At 37.9% G+C, this 21650-nt stretch overlaps 1 protein-coding gene across 6 annotated transcripts in view; it reads right to left on the reverse strand.

Annotated features, from left to right (window-relative positions):
- Window positions 1-21650, reverse strand: part of Tpd52l1 (TPD52 like 1) — an 89376-nt gene that overhangs the window by 10830 nt on the left and 56896 nt on the right. For all 6 annotated transcript variants that reach the window (XM_026381415.2, XM_077801870.1, XM_026381399.2 and 3 more), the window contains exons 3-4: window positions 18464-18612; window positions 4224-4325 (exon numbers count right to left, since the gene is read on the reverse strand). In XM_026381415.2, coding sequence (XP_026237200.2) covers window positions 4224-4325; window positions 18464-18612 — 251 coding nt within the window. The remainder of the gene's footprint in view (window positions 1-4223; window positions 4326-18463; window positions 18613-21650) is intronic.

A 21650-nucleotide genomic window follows, 5' to 3' on the forward strand; every position in this document is an offset into this window, starting at 1 on the left:
TTTCACAGTAAACATTTTGGTGAAGCAGATATTATAAAAGCTATTTTATATAGAGAAAGAAATTGGACAATTTCTTGACTGGCCCAAGGTGACATCATCTAATTGTAGTCAGGTTAAAATGAAACTATTATTTAGCTCAGGAAATACAACTTATTTTTATAAAACATATAAATTCTGACACAGGGATTTTAATTTTATTTTTAAAAAGCTCATGTTGTCGGATTGATTTTTTGCAATGTTCAGGATTAAACCCAAGGCCTCAGGCATACTAGGCAAGTCCTCCACCTCCAGCCCTTTTTATTTTATTTTATGTTACTTTATGTTATTTTGAAATGGTCTCAGCAAGATGCTGAGGCTGGCCTTGAACTTGCTATCCTCCTGCCTCAACCTAATGCATAGTTGGGGTTACAGGCTTGTACCTTCACACCCAGCTAATTTGGAATTATTCTAAAGAAAGATATGAGATACTGTTTTTCTCCTAAGACATCTAAATTTGGCTGATAATCTTTTTGAACAAGTTCAGAAATGTGTTCTCAGAATGTACAAAAGAATTTTATCATGTAACTACTTAAAATCTAGAATAAGATGATACTTTAAACCATAAAAGGGTTTAAAGTAAAATATCCGTGCAAAGATGTTAACATTTCCCCCACTGTCATTTTATAAATTAGCACATTGATTTGAGCAAAATGTCAAAACTTTGTAATTTTTCTCATTTAAGAGTCTTTATTGAACTTAGGAAATATTAAAATTATATATATATATATATATATATATATATATATATATAATATATTGACTTGCTTTAGAATAATTTAAAACCAAAGACTCTTTGTAATATTTATTGTTTTTGCAGGGAATTATCTTCATTAATACACAAATGTTACACATTATAACTTGAGAGAAATAAAAATACATAGCTCTAAATTTTTCCAACTTCTCAAGATATTTCAGGACTGTATTTGAGTTTCTAAAAACATAGGCATCATTTTGTAGTATTTTTAGCCAATTTATAATGACAATGTTGTATCTTCTTTTCTTGGTATAAGGGATTAAACCCTATGGTGTTTAACCACGAGTCACATCCTCAGCCCTTTTTATTATTTGAGACAGGGTCTTGCTAAGTTGCTTAGGGCGTCACTCAGTTGCTGAGGCTGGTTTTGAACTTGTAATCCTCCTTTCTCAGCCTCCCAAGCTGCTGGGATTACAGTCATGTGCCATCTTTCCTGGTTCAGTGTTGTATTTTCTCTATGAAACAATAATTAATGAAAAGTGTGGAACTCCTAGAAAATAGGTTATGCACTGTGCTAAAACAAAGCCACATTAAAACAGGAGTCACCACAATCTGGATATGATATTGAATTAGTGTATGAACATGATTATATCAACATACAGCATATGTACAACACAGTCTTCATTCCTCATTATGTGCAAAAACAGTGAGGAGCTTCACAAAACACAGTGTAGACTCCTGTTAATGGATGCTTCCTAATTTCCATCATGTGGGATAACCCTGAAACTAAGCTTGTCACTTAATAAAGATTAAAACTAGTACTCATTGAGCGTAAAATATATGCCAAACTCTCTTCTGCATCTTTTGTAACTAAATGTTGTTGCTACCTTGTGTATGTGTGTGTGCGCACGTGTGAGTGTGTGTATGTATGTGTGTGTGTGAGTGTGTGTGATGATGGGGATCAAACCCATAGCCTCCTGTATATGAAGAACATGCTCTAGCACTGAGCTATACCCAACATTGTTACTCTTATCCGCATTTTGTAAATGAGTACACTTGAGTACAGGAAGCTAAGTTATATTGGTCCTCTTCTTAATTTGATCACCTGAAGCCAAACCACCTGAGAGCTTGTTACAAAGGCAGATTCCTAGATTCCACCAATACCCACTCAGGCACAATCTTGGAAAGGTGAGACACTCATTTTAAACAAGCTCTGGAGGTGTCTGCAAGATCCCCTAAAAATGGAGAAAAACTATTCTAGTTGGCACTATTATGCAGAGGTCCAAGCATTCAAGTGAAAGATTTCAACTGTGTATCTAGAAAATAAATTTTATAAATATGGAAAAATGTATTTTCTCTGGTATAACAATTATTAGGGTCTTTCCTGTTCTAAAGGATTATGAATTCATTTAGAAAAATGTTTCAATGCCATTAAAATGACTGCAAATCTTATTTGTTAAACTCTGGCAGTCACTAAAAATTCAGAAAGTTGACCTGTTCAATGCATGTTGCCTCTGAAGAATTAGAATTGCTCTTGATAGTGCAGTTTAGTAAAAATGAAGATAAAAACAATATACTCAGATTCACACATATGTCCTTACTTAACTCTATCCTCATGAATGCTTAGTTGTTAAGGTGGTTCATGAATATTGGCATAATCCACCAAGATATAAATATTTGCCTCCAGGTATCAAAGCTGCAGAGAAATAGGTAAATAAGAATTGATGGCCAGGCACGGTGATGCATGCTTGTAATCCCAGTGGCTCGGGAGGCTGAGACAGGAGGAGCACAAGTTCAAAACCGGCCTCAGCAACTTAAATCCTAAGCAACTTAGCAAGACCTCGTCTCTAAATAAAATATAAAAAGGGCTGGGGATATTGCTCGGTGGTTAAGTATCAAAAAAAAAAAAAAAAAGGAATCCTGCTGGGTATAATGGCACACACCTGTAATCCCAGCAGCTCAGGAGGCAAGGCAGGAAGAGCTCAAGTTCATGGCCAGCTTCAGCAATTTAGTGAGGCTCTAAGCAGTTTAACAAAACCTTGTCTCAAAATCAAAAATTTTAAAAAAGGGCTGGAGATATTGCTTAGTGGTTAGGCACACTTGGGTTCAATCTCTGATACCAAAAACAACAACCAAAAGAGTTTATTAACCCAATAAAATAAATACACAATTTCTTAAAAGAAGAAATTAGAAACTTCCTTGAAAAAGTTTTAATAAAATCTTGATTTCTAAAGAGAAAAATGAAATTGATTTCTAAAGAATGAACTCCTAAGGTATATTAGCCAAATTAAAAATAAACTGAAACTGTTTTAACTAAGCAAAAATATGAGAGTAATAACTCTAGATAAGTAACTTCCTTGACTGTAATATTAAACAGAAAAATGGCCAATACTACATTTTTTTTTCTTCTGATACCTACAGTGAGGATATTTTGTTCTCAGTTTAAACTACCTTCCTATTCATCCTAGTTTTATTTAACAGTAATTCTAAAAATGACTACAATATAGAAGGTACTTCCTTAAAAGTTTTGTTACTGTTATGCACTGGATGATAATATCTATTAAAAATGAAATTCAAAAGTATTAACATTCATAATTTACTGCTAAAAGGAAGAAAAATTTATTAGAAGTATAAATCAAAAGAATAAATATGAATGTATATATTTAGCACAGAAAAACAGCACATGGTTGTATGCACAAATAGTTTATCAGAGTGTATTCCAATGAGCACATACACTGTTTAAGACTTGTAAGATTCAGTGTGTGCTGCATTTTTATGAAATTCCTCCTCATGACCCCCTATTTTCTACTTTTACTAATGGAAAAATATCTTTGGGACCAGGCCCCCTAGGCTGACCTTCAAGCAAAAATCATCCCAATAAAAAAATTTATCTTAATCATAAACATCACTTTTATGCATTAAAAGAAAGTTAAAACCAGCCAACAGACAATGTTCCTTTAGCAGGGTTCCCATCTGTTATGATTTAGATCTAGAATGTCTCCCACATCTCAAGTCTTAAAGACTTAGTCTCCATTGCAGCAATGTTCACAGGTGGGGCCTTTAGGAAATGATTGGATCACGAGGATTTAACCTCATCAGTGGATTAATCCACTTGATGGATTAATTGATTTGAATGAACTAACTGGGAGGAGGTGAAAACTACAGGTTGATGGGGCATGGCTGGAGGAAGTGTGTCACTGGGGTGTGCCCTTGGGAGACTATATCTTATCCCTGGTCCCTTTCCCTCTATTTCTCTTTCTGCTTCCTGGTGGCCATGCACTGAGCAGCCTTCCTTTGCCATACATACCCTTGTTCCATGATTTTTTGTACCTCCCCTCAGGCCCAAACCAATAGAACTGGCCAACCATGGACTGAAACCTCTGAAATTGTGAGTCAAAATAAATCTTTCCTCCTGTAAGTTCTTCTTGTCAGATATTTTGGATACAGCAATGAAAAACTGACTAATACATCATGGTTCTTAGCCACATACCTCATGTCACCAAACTTCTTGCTGATGGCTGTTCCCACATTGCTGAAAGCTGCCGTCGCCTTCTGCCCTGCATGGCTCAGGGTTTCATGTGTTTTCTTGTAGCTAGAACCAAAAGGGAACCAGGGTAAGCAATACAGTTTTCCTACCATTATCTTCCCTAGACGTTCACCTTTCTTCTCTCTTCTTACTTGGAAAATTCCCTTTCTTAAAGAGACTTAGGAAGAAGATGATCCACACATGTCATCATTTCTTATTTGGGGATGATGGGCTGACTGCTGTTCATCAGTAGGAAAGTCAAGAAGAACATGCATATAGAAATACAGGGAGGGGTGTGCAGATTTTTCATTGTAAATGCTGAATCTACTCAGAGAGCAGAGAGTTATTTCTAAAGAAATAGATTACTGCTATGAAGGAACTTGTCAATGACAGTGCTAGCCACCAAAGGTAACATAGAAATTAGAAAGTATAGGTTTTTATGAGGAATCTAGCATATATTGTTAGTTTGGGTAAAAGTAACCAGAAAAAGGTAAAATACTACTATTTATTATCTTATTTTTCTAATATTTTAAGTTAGGAATAATAAGGGCACATAATCTGATGATAAAATGGTAATTTTTATCAAAATAGATCTAGGAAGACAGGAAGTACTGCAATTACTTGTTTCTAAGTCTGTTGTCCCCATGAGACTGTGACCACATGAGAGCAAGGAAGTCATTCATCTTTGTGTCCTCAATATCTGGCAGAAGTTTCCAGGAGAAACTCAATTAATACTACATGAATGAATGGATGACATAAAAAAGGACACTCCTCTGTGGCTCCAAATAAAGAATAATAATGGCAATAGGAACAGGGAGAGGTACGTCAGATAAAAGAAATAGAACAGACAGACTTGACGGGAGACCATAAGTGAGAAATATGAACCAGACAAAAGCACTGTCCCGAGGTTCCCAGCATGAGTGACAGGAAGGACAGTGGAGCTATCCGAAGGGCTGAGAAATTTCTAAGAGTTCATTAATAAAGTGGGAAATAAAAGATACATCACTTGAGAAGTATAGAGAAATCAGCAAGATTTCTGGATAGGTTTTTTTAAAAAATCTTTGTAGAGTGTATTTGCCATATTCTTCCAATTTATATTGCTTCGGGGCAAGTTCCTCCAAAGCCACCTAAAGCGTAGATATGGCACAATTGAGAAAACTGCATCAGATGAAATCAGCTGTGAGGAACTTGCCTTTCCCTCCACTCCTTCCATCCCCTTTAAGTTATTCAGTCCCCAATATAAGACATGACTCCAGCAAATGCATTCAAACGTGCCCCTTGGTCTTCCTTAGGACTGAAGTCTCCATGGTATTCTATTATTTTCTTTTTGTTATCAAGACAGAGCGAGTCTGTTATATAACAGCATACATCATTTATTATACAATGCCTGCTTTTCAGGGTGTTTAAAAACTATGTTATCTAGATCATGAAACCAAATAATTTACTGAACTGACATTTCCTACCAAACATGGGAAGATCAAGGGAACAAGGGACAAAGAAGAATCTACTGAGTAGGAGGTAATTTGTGAGTCTGGAGAGGGCTGTGCTTGTGAGTGGAACAGGGAAGATGGACCCCAGATGGCACTGTGTGGGTCACGCAGCAAATGAGAAGGGAGGAGATGAAAGTAATGAACAGCTTTGAGGAGGTCTGCCCCTGAAAAGGTCCAAAAATATCATCTTACTCAAATTATAATTCTATTTTTACATTTTACTGCATGATTTTAGGTTTTAATTATGGGAAAAGAAATTTTGACCATGTGAAACCATGGAATTTCAGGCACTTTCCAAATAAAATATTAAAATAAAACTTGTTATTAAAGATAAGATAATTGGCATAACATGAACTGCTAAAGATCAGAAATAAAAACATCAATCATTATTATAAGATTTTAGATACAATCTTGAAATGGAATGTACAGAAAATTCTTCAGAAGAATCGTGCTACTAAATAGGTCCCTACAGTCCTAAACACTTGGATTAATCAGGCTCAGAAACAGCCTTTAAAAAAAGCAAAATTTAAATGCAGTGGATTTAGACTTATTTACAAATGAAAAAAAAATCTGGAATTCCTACACATTACATTTTTACAATGTTGACAGAGTTTTCACAAAGTAGTAATAGGGCTATGAAACCGAATCTATCACAGTGTATTAAAAATGAAATCGATACATTTTGGAATTAAGGAAAACACAGTATGAGATATAAATGAAGCACTTTCTTTCACTGTGGACTAGGATTCAGAATTAGGCCCAATTCAGGACTCTTTCTACTGATAGCCTAATTCTGAAAAATATTAAGGAATATTTTTTCCTAAGCAATTGTTTCTCATGTATATTGGTGAAGAAATAGAATAGCCCTTTAGATGCACACATAGGAGAACAGCACCATTTTAAAACTTCTGTTTCATTCATCCTCTCTATCTAATCCATCAGGAAACCCTGTTGGTGCATTTCAACTTTCAAAGGAAATCCAGAATCTGTTTCCTCATCACCTCCAAGGCCCTCTACCTTAGTTCAGACTATCCCCATCCTTTTCATCTGAGCTCCTGTAACAGCCTCCCAAATTGGCTCCCTTCTTCTATTTCATCTCTGTAGTCCCTCTCAGCACAGCCACCAGAGAGCTCCATTAAAACATTAGTCAGAGCACATGACTTGCCTGCACTGGGGCCGGGCACAGTGGCATACGCTTGTAATCCTTGCAACTCAGGAGGCTGAGGCAGGAGGATGGCAAGTTCAAGGTCAGCCTCAGCAAATTAGTGAGGCCCTAAGTAACTTAGATATGTTTCAAAATGAAAAAGGTTAGGGATATAGCTCAGTGGTAAAGTATCCCTGGGTTCAATTCCCAGTACCAAAGAAACAGAAAGAAACCCCTGCACTGGCTCCACATCTCACTGAGTAAAAAGTCATCAAAGTTCACATATGCAGGCCTTTGGTGGCCTTACACAGCCAGGTCCCTTAGCTCAGTTCTCCCTCTTGCTCTTACGTCCTCACCCCACTTCCCGCCACCCTGACCTCTTTGCCTTTCCTGGAACATGCCAGGCCCTGCCCTATTTTCTTTGGACTTCTGCTCCAGCTGTTCTGCTTTGTGATGCCATCAAACTTGGCAAGAAAAAGGTTCTGTTTTATTGTAAATGCCCCACTTTGAAGAATCAAAAGACCTGCCACCTTTCTGTGTCCAATCAGGTCCACAGGGCCTGGGGACCTTAGTCAAGTGAGTGACAATGAGAAGAAACTGAGCTCTAGTGGTAGGTAAGGAGGAGACGGGGAGACAGGGGTTGAAAAGGGGATTAGGGAAGGGTGAGGGAGAAAGTCTATTGGGCAGCCACCCCACATTGATTTTGGCCTGAAAAGGTGACTCAAGGAAAAAGTGAAGAAACAGTCTGCAGTAACCATGGCCTTCCCATTGTGTAGGAACTGGCTACTAGTCAGAGAATTCCTTCTCATGCTGGTCTTGCATTGCTTTAGAATCTCTTGCAGTTGGACCCTGTAAACTGTTCTACATAAGTTAATATTATGTGTTTGATGTGGCTTTGAATTTTGAGATAACAAGTGTCTTTTGAACACTTGTGCATGTATGTGTCATTCTGAATTTGATGGCTTCATTAAAAATAGCTAGAAAGAAGTTCATATTGTAAGCAATAAGTGTTAGCAACATTGTGTTCTAAACACATTTCTACAGCAAAATGGAAGGTGGGTAAACATATAAAGATCGGACTACTTTTGTGTGGTATGAGTGACATTTATGTCCCACAATGAAAAATTAATCTGTTTCTACATGAAATTTTAATGTTGCAATAGAGTCTTTAATACTTAAGTGGTTCTAAAGAAATTATTTTAGGACTCCTTATTTCTGAGAATTATTTAATGCCAAATCTGAAGGGTAGGAGAGATCTTTTTCAGATTATAGTTGATGAAGACAAGGCAGAGAAGAGGGCTAGGACTCCTTGGTGACAGGATAGGGCTGGGCCCAGTCCCAATCACCCACCTTTCTCCAGAATGTCTTATTGCCTTGGAGGCAAATGACATTTGAAGGTGAATCAGGTCAGCTCTAGTGTCCATGGGGAGAATACTGTATTTTAAGAATTCTAAAATGCACTTTTTTCACATTTTTCCTCTTATTCCCTAGGCTAACCATCATAATTCTTGTAAATAGTTTGTAGCCATTTTTCATGCATGCTTAGAGATCAACAATGGAGAGACAGAGAGTTCAAGGAGATAAGCAATGAGAGAGAGTTTTAGGTGGGGAAGTGATTACCAATGATAAAGTAACCAGGGACCCATGAGAATAGGCCATTGAACTCAGTATACTGAAAGGGTCCAAGAGCACCACTCACATCAACGTCTAAGTGAAAACAATCTCAGAGGTAGTATATTATATCCCGGAATCTTATGTGGAGTTCTGATTGAACTTGATCTTAAAATCGAATAAGTTGGACTGAGGTTGTAGCTCAGCGATAGAGAAACACTGGGTTCAATCCTCAGCACCACATAAAAATAAATAAATAAAAGAAAGATATTGTGTTCATTTACAATTAAAAATATTTCTAAAAAATTGAATACATCATTTTGACTGGGCAAAGGGGAGAGAGGGAATTGGAGGGGGTAGAGGACAGGAAAGATGGTGGAATGAGATGAACATCATTATCCTAGGTACATGTATGACTGCTCATATGGTGCGATTCTATATCATGTACAACCAGAGAAATGAAAAGTTGTGCTCTATTTGTGTACAATGAATGAAAATAAATTATGCTTTCATGTATAATTAATAGAACAATTTTTTTTAAATTTTTAAAATAAATAAAAGCTGCTAACTGAAACAAACAAACAAACAATGAGATATGGATGGTGGAAGGTGACAGTCATCTCACCCCAATTAAAAAGCGTATTATAGGAAAGATAAAAAATACCAAATTCTAGAGAGGATGTAGGGAAATGGGAATTCTTATACATTGTTGGGAAAATGAGTTAGCAGAGTTACTATGAAGAACCATACAGAGGTTGCTCAAAAAACTAGAAATAAATCTGTCATATGATTCATCTATCTCTCTTCTAGGATATATCTAAAGGAAATGATATCAACTATCAAAGAAATACCTCAATGCCCTTGCTGTACTATTCACAGTAGCTAAGACACAGAATGAACCTAGATGTACATCAACAGATGAACTGATACAGAAAATGTAGTCTGCATCCCTAATGAAATGTGATTCAGCTATAAGAAGAAATATCCAAACATTTGTAGCAAATTTATGCTTAGTGAAATAAGTCAGACATCAGAAGATGAATATTGCATATTCTCTTTCACATGTGGATGCTTAAAAAAGGCAATCTGAACATAGATCAGTAATTATTAGAGGCTGGGAAGGGAGAAGTAGAAGGAGAATAGAGAGAGGCTGAATAAGGAGTATCAAAACACACTTAGACAGAAGTAATAAGTTCTAGGGTTCCATAGCACAGTAGGTGACCATAATTCACAAGAACCTGTTACGTATTTTATGAAGAACTAGAAGAGAGGAGCTTGAAGACACCAAATACAAGTAATGACAAGAAGATAGAAATATTAAGTACCTTGATTTGATCAGTATCCATTATCTACAGATATTGAAATATCATTTTGTACCTCATAATATGTACGATTATTATGTTATTCAAAAATTTTGTTAACATCTTTAAATGGAAATGCTAACTACTCTGATTCCATCATTACACATTTTATACATGTATCAAATTATTGTCTTGTACCCCATAATTAGTACAATTAAAATAAAATTTATAAAATTAAAACAAAATAAATAGTCATTGGATATTCAATAAATTACTTATGGAAACAAACAAATAAAAAATCTAATAAGTAGCATATTATCACCATCCAGAAGAAAGGAACCTAAATCTTGAGAAAAGACCTGTCAGGTCACTCCTCAAAGAAGTTGGCATATTTGCATTTTACTTTCTTTATTAGGCCACAGAATCTGACACAAAGTTTGTACAGCTGACACTTAAAATTGTATTTTCCAGCCCTAACATAAAGAACTGTGTTTAACAATAATCAAATAATGGATACTAACCTTCGGTTTGACTCAACAACCTTGTGTTTTAAATGGAAATAATACTTGACATCCTAGATTACTGGCGTCTCTTACTCTAAATGCAGATTACACCATTTATGACTTACATAATAAGTAAAATGGAGAATCAGAACATGTTTTCCTTAAGCAAAAGTAAAAAAGGTTGGGATATCCTCAGGTTGAGGTCAATGTGTGTTAGGTGGCAGAAAGCTTGGGAGTCTGTGCTTCACAAAGTCTGTTCTGTGCCTCTCTGTGTCCACACAGTCCTCTTTCCAAACCCTTCATTGTGTTGCAGTCGTGATTTTCCAGTCTCTCTCCATGACCTGCCTGAACTTTCTGGGGGTTCATCTTGTTCATCCTCACTGTATCTCTAGTGCCTGAATTAATCACAGCAAGACTAACACAAACGCCAAAAGAGGGAGACAAGAGTCCAGTTCAATTCATTTCAATTCATTGCCTTCTCTTCAGTTACAGAGCCAGGAAGATTTGATGTGAGGTTCCTAACTCTGGAGAACAATGGAGACCTTAGGTGCTCTAACGCCCACTGGCCTACAGCAGAGGAGGGTTCTGTGGGGACCTCTGCATCCCAAGAAGGCTTGAATCTGGCCTAGGAAAGAACCATTCTTTGGCAAAGGTTTAGTATGTGGCAATAGTGCCTACCACTTACTGGGTATTTCATGTGCACTAATTCATTCACCTAAGAATATTTATTGGCAGATTTCTTATTTGTTTGTTTTTAGTACCATTAAGCTTCCTGGTTTTCTAAGAAACTCAATAGGAATGTAGCCTTTACTTTTCAAACATTCAGTTTGGCTGGAAGGGATAGAATTTAACAAAGACAGGTTAGTCATTTGGCCGGCACACAGGGATCTGTACTAGATTCTTTCAGAGGATCTTTCTCTGCAAATGAAATAAGTAAAAATCAAATAAAAATCTGTAATAGATTACAGAGGTACTTTGCATTAGAGGGGAGTGGAGGGTTTAGGGGAGGGTTTAGGAGTAGGAAGCATAGTAGAATGAATTAGACATTATCACCCTATGTGCATATATGATTACATGGCCAATGTGATTCTACATCATGTACAACCAGAAGAATGAGAAGTTATAATCCATTTATGTATGATGAATCAAAATGCATTCTACTGTCATGTATTAACTAATTAGAACACATAAAAAACAACCATTCTTGGGGCTGGGATTGTGACTCAACGGTAGAGTGCTCACCTAGCACAGGTGGGACCCGGGTTTGATTCTCAACACCACATAAAAATAAAGGCATTATGTTGTGTCCATCTAGAAAAAAAAATTCTCTCTCTCTCTCTCTCTCTCTCTTTTTCTCTATCTCTTTTTCTTAAAAAACAACAACCATTCTATTGACTTTTAACATAGATTCCGCTTGTCATGACTTACTAATTTGAAAGTCAGTGTTAATAATCAAAAAGAGAGAGCATGTAGTCATCTAAATGGTTTTGACTTTAAGGCATTTTTCTACATGCAACTAGAAGAAAAAAATAAAAATTAAACAGTCTTTTTACATGAAGCTATTTCATAGCATGAATATATTTCCTACTATGAGATTTAAAAAACAGCTTTCCTTGAATACAAAATATTTCACCAAAATATTGTTCAAAAATATTTAGGATTATTTCCTTCTAAAGGTTTCCTAAACATGTTATCAAACATAAAGTTACCACTTGTATCTAGGGAAAAAAAAATCTGCTTCCTGCCTTGTACAATACAATGATGACCTGAAGGTAGGAGGAATGAACAACTAACTGTGTAGAGACTGGGTATGTACATCCTTTTAAATTAAGTCTTTAATCTTTACTGGTACTTTCAAACTCAACAGTGTTGCAGTGGGCTCTTCATAAAAGGAGATAATAATCATTTCTGACCATAATGGCCTGGATGTCTTAGAAGCCCAACATCAAAAAATAAATAAGTCATAAACTAAACTCCAGTTTCTGTGCACCATGCACCTCTTAAATGCTGCACCTTAGGCTTTTACTTCTCTTTATGAAGGATGAAGCTATTAAGCTTTTGAAAAAGGTAGAAGAGTTTAAATTCTGTTCTAAAACCTCCTGCCATCTACAGACCTACCATGTGGTCTGCGGTACAGCTCAGAGAGGCTTATTAGTGGGAGAATTTCATGGGTTCACAAAGCAGAACACTGAATAAATAAATGAAGCATCTGGGTTTGCAGGGCCCACCACGAGGCTGTATTTCCTGATTCCAACTTCTTTTATCTACTAAAGGGATTCAGTCTCTACCCTTGCTTCACTCTAAAGCCACTTACTCTCTCATGTCCCCGTGAAGCCTAAAAACAACATAAAAAGGAAGGAGAAAACAGAGTGAGGGCGTTTTGGTATATTCTTAGATTCACACAAATCAAGGTACATTAGAAACTGACAAGAACAACACCAAACCCCACACATAGATGAGCCCTTGACCTGCTCCTGTGTCCCTGGAATCTTTCTACAAAGGGGATAATTTGAGTCCGCTGTGTAATTATCCCTACTCATCGGGTCCTATTGCAATTTGAATCCTACTGCAGAGTAAAATATGCCAGGATCTTTCATTAACATACCATAGATTTTCTTTTCATTATAAATCAAACTAAATAGGTCATGATTGCTTAATCAGTATGCAAAGTATTGCCTTTGGGAATCACACACATCCTCTGACAGCTGAAATTCTTTTTAGTGCTATGAAATCTAATTCTACCCAATCTGACCCAACCACACCTCCTCACTCCCTCATGTCCATTTTTCATCAGATGAGTTGAAGATCTTTCCTGGAACGGGTATCATGAACACTATCAGAGCCAGAATTTAATTAATTCTGGGGAAATAGATTTTATTTTCCTTCCTCCCAACCTAGGATTAAGACCTGTGGGAGACCAACCTTGCACGTGACTGAGTCACACTCCCTAACTGGATGCTGAGACGCTCAGTCACAGAAATGTGGCAGAGCTTTCCCCACCCTTCTTGGGTCCGAGGGTCGGTGTCTCGTGCCTGGGTGTGTCTTCCTACAGCCCCATGGGTGGAGCTACTCTCACCTGTTCCTTTGTAATATAACCCCTTGCCCTGTTTAGGATAGAATCTTCCATGGAAGTGCCTGGTGTGTGTCCCCTTCTCTTACTGTGCCCTTGGGTGTGGGCCTACCCAGGTGTCAGTCAACCTGCTGACAGTGGACATCATGAAGATGGACTCAGCCGCCTGAAACCGATCCCTTGCCTCATTTGAATAGTTTATCCTCAATAAAAAGGGTCAGCATGTGCTCTCTCTCACTCTATTCTTGTGGACCCTTAAGGTCAGAGGAGTGTCACGGCGGTTATTTTGTGCAGCCCAGTCAGCCCAGTTTACCTGGAGTGACCCCTGAGCCTTTTAGTCATGAGAACAGAAACCCAGCAAAGACCCTCTTCCTTCTTTCAGCAGAAAAAAAAGGTTGGAGACAGACCTTCCCTTGAAATTATCTGGTTGACATTTCCACCTCCTTCTTAAGAAAGGGATCAGTTCTTCCTACAAAGGAAAGTTTGCTTCACTCTTAATGGCTAAGGAGCTCAAGATCTCCTGGATCTGTTAGGTTATCTCTGCAAGGGCTGGGAGTGTTGCTCTGTGGTAAAACACTTGCCTCCCATGTGCAAAGCTCCAGATTATCCCCAAGCACCACAAAAATTAATTAATTAATCATCTGTGAGGAAATCTTATGAAACCCTATAGCTGTCAAGGACACCTGCGGATATCCCCCTCAGTGGCCACATCTGTCTGCCTCTGCCTCTGCCTATTTCTGAGTCATCCTCTCAGTACACAACTTGCCTGTCTGTTGGGTAGTGCAGACTCCACACAGCTACGACAGGATTTCCTCTCCAGACCTGCTTCCCCATCTTTCTCACAACAGCAGACAATCACTCCATGCCTGGAAAATGCCAGATGCTATTCTTCATGCTTTACAAACATGAACTCATTGAGTTCTCACTGCCTATCGGCTGTGTACTGGCATGGTCTCGTATCCCAGATGCAGTGAGATATAGGTGTCAACCCAAGCAATCGAGTCTGTCACCCATGAGTTTAACCACAATGCTGTGCTTCCAGGGTGGTAAACATTCTATGCTCACCTCACAGTCGCATTTGGTCTCTGCGTTTCTTTCACTGTCCACCTCCAAAAACACTGGGAAGTCCTGTCACACTGACCTCCAAATCCTATCCCCTCTCTGTGACTCTCTCTTATATCGTCACCCACCTGAGCTACTACAGTGACCTCATAAATGATTTTCAAGTTTCCACAATCTACATTACACAAAGTAACTAGAGTAATCTTTTTAAGAGGGGAACTTGAACTGGTCACTCCTGCCTCCAACCATTCAGTAGCTCCCGAAGTCCTCAGAACAAAATCCCCACTTCTTTTCATGGTCTGGAAGGCCCCAAGTCTGTGGCCTCACTTCCTCTCACTACATTATAAATACAAGAAATTTCTTTTGGCTCCTGAAACCATCAAAGCTAGTTTTCACCTCTGGGTCTTTGCAACAACTTTTCCTCAGCCTGAAAACTCACCCCTCCATCCTTACAAGAATGCATTTTTCTTGTTACTCAAGTCTCAGCTTGAAGTAAACTCCCAGGACATCCCCTTCTTGGGCCTCCAACACAGCAGCTCCCACCCATTCCTCCAAGTTTCCTTCTAGCATGTCACCCTGTGTGGTTTCACTCCAGCATTTCCCAGTATTTCCTCATTTTTGTTAATTTAAGTACTTGCTTCTTGTTCCTTTCCCTTTCAGCATTCAATGAGAGTAGGAATCTTGTCCATTTTTATTGAATTCTACTATCTTGTGGGTCTAGACTAGACCCCAATAATACCATGATAGTAGATACTATTAACACTTGTTGGATAAAGGAATGATTAGGAAAACCCCATTCAGTGATTTTCTATTGCCTGTAGGCAAAGAAGAATTAGCTCTATCAACAGGTGCCATAAGGCCCAGTATACAGCAAGCCCTGATCCTCCTCTCAATCTCAATAGCACAAATTAACTGGATGTTCCTTAGGATGGGGAGCCTTCTCTCCTGCCTGAGTCTTTACCAGGCTGTATCACCTGCAGGAAACTCCTTCTGTACCTATTGGCCTGACTACATCCTGACTCTTCCTTCAGCGCTCTGCTTAAACATCACCTACCTATGAAAACCTTTTCTGAGATGGAGGCCAGGCTCAATCTCCTTACAATCCCTCAATATCCTATATTCCTTCATCTCACTTTTCACACTTACCATTTGACATGTAAAAACAAAACTCTGTCTTTATGATTATATGGTAAATTCTATAATCTCAGGGAATAAATACGCTCTCTCCATCCTACCAAAAGCTTTACACTAAGTAGGTGGCCTGGCTACATCACCCATTTATTTGTCATTCAATGGAAAACACAAATCACATATTCTTCGCTGTGAGAGTAGGCCAGAAGACTTCCTTGCATTTACCTATTCTAATTATTCATCCCAGGACTCATAGGCATCTCTCCCCTCCCTGCCCATATCAGATGCAGGGTAAATTTAACACACTTGATGCTCAAATACTCCTGGCTCCCTGCAGCAAGAGAACTGCCCTGTCCTCCATTAGGATATCTTATTCTTGCAGTGATTAGGAAAGCCAAGGGGAAAGATCCTACTTCTTATATCCCAAAGGCAAGTTCATATTGGTATGATATAATATAAACTGAAATAAATTGGAAGGCAGCCAGACCCAGGAAATTGGAGGTGGTTCTGCCTCACACTGTCAGAGCCATTAATTGGTATTAACTTCCAAAGTACAAAGATGGAGGTCCAAACTACTGACAGATAAGTTTATTTAATTTGGTGCCTAATATTTAACTGTACTGTTTTTGGAGACTATTCATCTGGTATTGCGATCCAGTGCTTTAAGCTGGCGCACATAAATGTGTGGTTTCTCATCTCCTTCTGTAATTGTCAACAACAGGTTGGGGAAGGTTGGTTAGCCTCTGAGATGAACTTATGTGCTCCAAGGTTCCATCCTGTCCTACTCTAAGATGTGCCATCATTCATCTGGATGGATCCTTGGGCACACAAGCACAAAATCCTACAGGACTGTTAGGTCATGTTATACGGGCAGAAGAATATTCTCCTTTCATATAGAAACCAAGGGCACAACACCAAGGAAACCTCACACTCCTTTCAGATGCAACTTCTCATGTGAGTACCAAAAAGTCTTAGACTTTAGTGCTTAAGAACCAGAAAGCAAAATTAGCCCCTAGCAAAATTGAAATAATTGCTATAATGGTACCTCTTCCTACACCACGGTCTCTCTAGGCCCGGGAGAAAAGTTCTGCAAAGAGAAAAAATTGATTCCCACATAGGTATTAGGAGTGCATGATCTTTACCTTCTAATGAGTGTTACTAGGGAAGAACATGCATAACTCAAAAGCAAAGATCTCTTAATGGTGGAACTTGAGGCTAAAGCTAAAGCCAGGGATAGGAAGTTTCTTAGATTTCCCCATCAGTCCCTTGTCTTAAAACACAAAAAGAAGAAAAAAATCACTTCATATATGTGAAAACATTCTTCCCATTTGGTACAAGACACCTGCCAAAGCAAAATATTTTAAATCATTAGAAAACTATCACCAAAATATTTTACATAATTTATAAAGTAAGTCAATGAAAGCATGATGGCAGAATAACCAAGATTACTGGTACTTTGCCTAATACAAGGCAAGACCACAGCAAACCCAAGAACATTCCTTTGATCTAAATCCATATTTAAATATTCCTTAGAGGATTAATGAAAAGTACATCCTAAAAGATGAGAGGCCAAAGGTTTTCTTTTCTTTCTTTCTTCCCTCCTTTTTTTCATGTGTGCCTATGTGTGTTACTGGGGATTGAACATAGGGGTGCTCTACCACTAAACTACATCCTTAGTCCTTTTAATTTTTTTTTTTTTTATTTTGAGACAGGATCTCACTAAGTTGCCAAGGATGGCTGCAAGCTTGTGGTTCTCCTGTCTCACTTCACAAAGTTTGTGGGATTACTGGCATGTGTTATAACACCTATCATAAGGTTTTCTTTCAAAATTAATTCCCAAAAAGTCTGAACAAAAACCGCAACCATATTTGATAGCAAATGAAAATATATAGTGAGTGTGGAAGGAGGACAGAAGAAATAAGGATAGGTAGAGAGAAGACCAACAGGGAAGGAAAAAGAAATTGTTAATAAATCTAAGAAGCTCTGTGGACACCCTCACCTTCCTTCTAAAGCCTGTTTTCCTCCAGGCCTAAAGTCTTAAAATGCCCTTGAATCTTAGAGTCCTGAGAGTCTAGATGATTAATGCCTACACACCTTGCTAGGCTATACAATGTATTTTCTTTAGAGTGAATAAAGCAAAGGAAAAGAAATATTGCCAGAGACTTATGAGATGCGTATATGCCCAACATTATTAACTATATGACCTCAACCTTGCAATCCTGAAAGAACTAGACCATTGTGACCTGCCCTGTGCTCCATGATTAAGAAAATTAAGCTCACCAGTCTTATGTCATCCCCGTGGGGTTCTTATGTTTACTATTTTAAAGGTTTCTTCTAAACAGAAGAGCTCAAGATCCCAAAGTGCACCTTGCTCTGGAGTGCATGCATCCTGCTCTATCACTTGCTTTCCTAAATAAATCTGCTGGTGCCTCTTTTGATGTGTCCTGAAATCCTTTTTCAGCCTAAGTCAATAATCTGCAGGTCTGAGCTGACATTCTCTTCTCCCTCCTTGGGGACTTCTTTGGTTGCCTATCCAATGACAAGTGTCAAGTATTCTGAGAAAAAGAAAAATACCTGCCCACTTATAATTTTCATAAGAAACACCTCCAATGTTTAAAAACATATAGTAAAAACACTTAAACTATAAAATTCTGTAAAAGTAGTCTAAAAGGAATGAGTTTTAGTCAAAGTTTTTGTTCCTCTAATCTCTTTATAGTCTCTTTCACATGCAACATATTTAGTGATTTTTATATCTCTTTATTTTGCTATAAGCACCAAATCAGCCTCACAGGATGAACAAAATGAGCCTTGTAGGATAAACAAAAACCCTGGAAGATTGTGAGATAGTGGCTCTCTACATATTTAAATCAACACAGTAGAAGTGATACTCACGCAGTAGTGGTCTGCATGTCATGCCAGCTTTTGCTGAAGTTCTGCTTTAATTCATTCATCAGGTTCATGCCGAGTTTTTGTTTGATCTCAACCAGATGCCTTTCTTTTGCTGACAAAACTTGTCGTAATGTTGTAATTTCGTCTTCTAGCTACAGGTAGGAGGAAAAATGATAGAGCAAAACATCAAACAGATGAAAGGTACATTTCCAAAGGCTACAGTGCTCCAGAGCAGCCTCAGAGCCTAATAAACTGTCTCATGCTGGGCTGTCCCAAACACATGCTATACAGATGGGAGAATCTCACAGCACAAACTACAAAGAGAAAATTTTAGTTGTAAAGACTATAAAAGTAATGAATATTCCATGTAACAAAATTCAGATCTCACAGCCAAATACAAACAGAAAATAAATCACCTGTAACCTAGAAGGAAATGGCCGATTGTGGTTTGCTTCTTCCCTCCAATTCTCCCTTCCTTCCTTAACAATGAGGCTGGGATTGAACCCAGGTCTTTGCACATGCTAAACACTGACTCGACCACTGAGCTATACTACATCCTCAACGTATTTTTTTTGGTTTCTAATTTAATTCCCATTGGAACAGTGTTAGGAGGTGAGACCACTATTAATACCATCACACAGGAGTGGGTTAGTTATTTTGGGAGTGGGATCCTGAAAAAAGGATATTATAGTTTAGATAAGACGTGTACCCCCAAAACTCATGTATGAGATGATACAAAAAAGTTTAGAAGTGAAACAATTGGGTGTTGAGAACCTTAACCTAATCAATGCATTAATCCATTTGAATTGATTAACTGGGTGGTAACTGCAGGCAGGTAGGGGGCAGCTGAAGAAGGTGGGTTGCTGAGGGCGTGCCTTTGGAGTTTATAGTTTTTTGCTGGTGGGTGAGAGTTCTCCCTGCTTCCTGGTGGTCATGTCCTGAACTGCTTTCCTCCTCCACACTCTTCTGCCATAATGTTTTGCTCACTGCAGGCTCATGGCAATGGAACTGGCCATCTATGGACCAAAACCTCTGAAACCATGAGCACCAAATAAACTTTCCCTCCTCTAAAATTGTTCTTGTCAGGTCTTTTGGTCACAGCAATGAAAAAGCTGACTAAGACAAAGGATAAATACTGATGCTATCCTCTATCTTGTGCACCCCCATTTGGCCTTTTCCCATGTTATGACCCAGCATGAAGGCCCTCACCATATGCCAGCACCATGCTCTTGAACTTCCTGGCCTCCAAACTGGGAGCCAAGTCAACTTCTATTGCATACAGTTTACACAGCCTGTGGTATTCTGTTATAATAGTAGAAGTAAGACTAAGACTAATCTTCCTAATGTTTTTCTAAAGTTGTACATGGATATAATTTTTTTAACAAAAATTGATTTTGCACTACATACTTTATTTTATAAAACAAATTCCAGTGTTGCTAATCAGTATTGCTTACTTTTTGTCAACTTCATGTAGCTGCATTGGTGCAGATATGGACATGGCAGACACCGTGGTTCTACCAAACTACTGCCTTAAGGATAGGAGGATGCATATACTGGTGTGATTTGTGTTACTTTTTCAAAGTGGTAAACATATCAATCATCATCTCATTGTTCTTTGTAATTCTTCTCTCGCTCTTCTTTCCCCTCCTAGACCTTCCCTGTACACATCAGTCAACCATTGACCTTCTTTCCTCCATTAGAGTTTGGTTTGCATTTTGTAGAATTTTATATAAATTTAGTCATACACTATATACTCTTTGTATTGCTTTGTTCACTTGGCATACTTATTTAAGATTTAGCCATGTTGCTGCATTATTATTCATGTTTTTTCCCTCTTCATTAAAAAATAGTATTCCACAAGCAATAATAAATGTTGGACCATCTGTTGGGAGCGGGGAGGTCCATTCATATATTGCTGGTGGCACTGCAAATTGGTGCAACCACTCTGGAAAGGAGTATGGAAATTCCTTAGAAAACCTGGAATGTAACCACAGTTTAACCCAGCTATCCCACTCCTTGGTCTTTACCCAAAGGACTTGAAATCAGCATACTATAGTGACATAGGCACATGAATGTTTATAGCAGCTCAATGCATAATAGCTAAACTGTGATATATATACACAATGGAATATTACTCAGCACATGGATGGAGTTGGAGAATATCATGCTAAGCAAAGTAAACCAATCCCCAAAATCCAAAGGCCAAATGTTCTCTCTGATAAGTGGATGCTGTCCATAATGGGGGTCGGGGGCACAGGAAGAATGGAGGAATCTTGACTGGGAAAAGGGGAAGGAGGGGAGGAAGGGGGCATAAAGGTAGGAAAGATGGTGGAATGAGATGGACATCATTATCCTAGGTACATGTATGAAGGCACATATGGTGTAACTGTACATCATGTACAACCAGAGAAATGAAAGATTGTGCTCCATTTTTATACAATGAATCAAAATGCATTATGCTGTTATATATACCTAATTAGAACAAATAAATAAATTTAAAAACTAATAAAGAAAAAAAGAGTTCAAAACCCAATTGAGTCAAATGTATGAAAGATGATATATCATGAGCTCTGTAATGTTTCGAACAATCAATTAAAAAAATTTAAAAAAGAAAGAAAAAAGAAAAGTAGTATTCCACTGAATGTATAAATGACAGTTGTTTCTTCACTTATTGAAGTATATTTGCATTTGGCTAATACAAATAAAGCTGCTAAGAACATTCATGCACTGGGGCTCTGTATGAACATATTTTTTCTTCCTCCATGCTGCAGGAAAGCACATTTCTTCAACATTACAACATTGCTCTTGCAATTGTAATTTCTAACAAAGGAGCTGTGCAAAACACCCAGATTAGAGAGTGTTGTTGTATCCTATAAAAATAAATTTGAACCTCCACAAGGTCTGATTTTAATTAGTTGTCATACTTAAATTGTCTGCACTATCCATATAGATGTGTTATATGTATTACCCTAGTAATTGTGATTAAATTTATATTTTTGCTTTCTAAAAAGTAGAAATATTTGTGGATTTTCTTTGTCAAGCCAGAAAAGAATCATTAAGATTCCTTAGCTTCCCACATGCATGAGGTTAATAAAAATCTGCCAATTTTCTAGTTTTCTCATTTAAAAATTAAAAGGGAGGAAGAGTTGTGTCTCAGGTATGTTCAAAATGTCACTCTACTTTTGAGCAT

This window comes from Urocitellus parryii, chromosome 8, assembly GCF_045843805.1.
Source record: "Urocitellus parryii isolate mUroPar1 chromosome 8, mUroPar1.hap1, whole genome shotgun sequence".
Classification (NCBI taxonomy): Eukaryota; Metazoa; Chordata; class Mammalia; order Rodentia; family Sciuridae; genus Urocitellus; species Urocitellus parryii.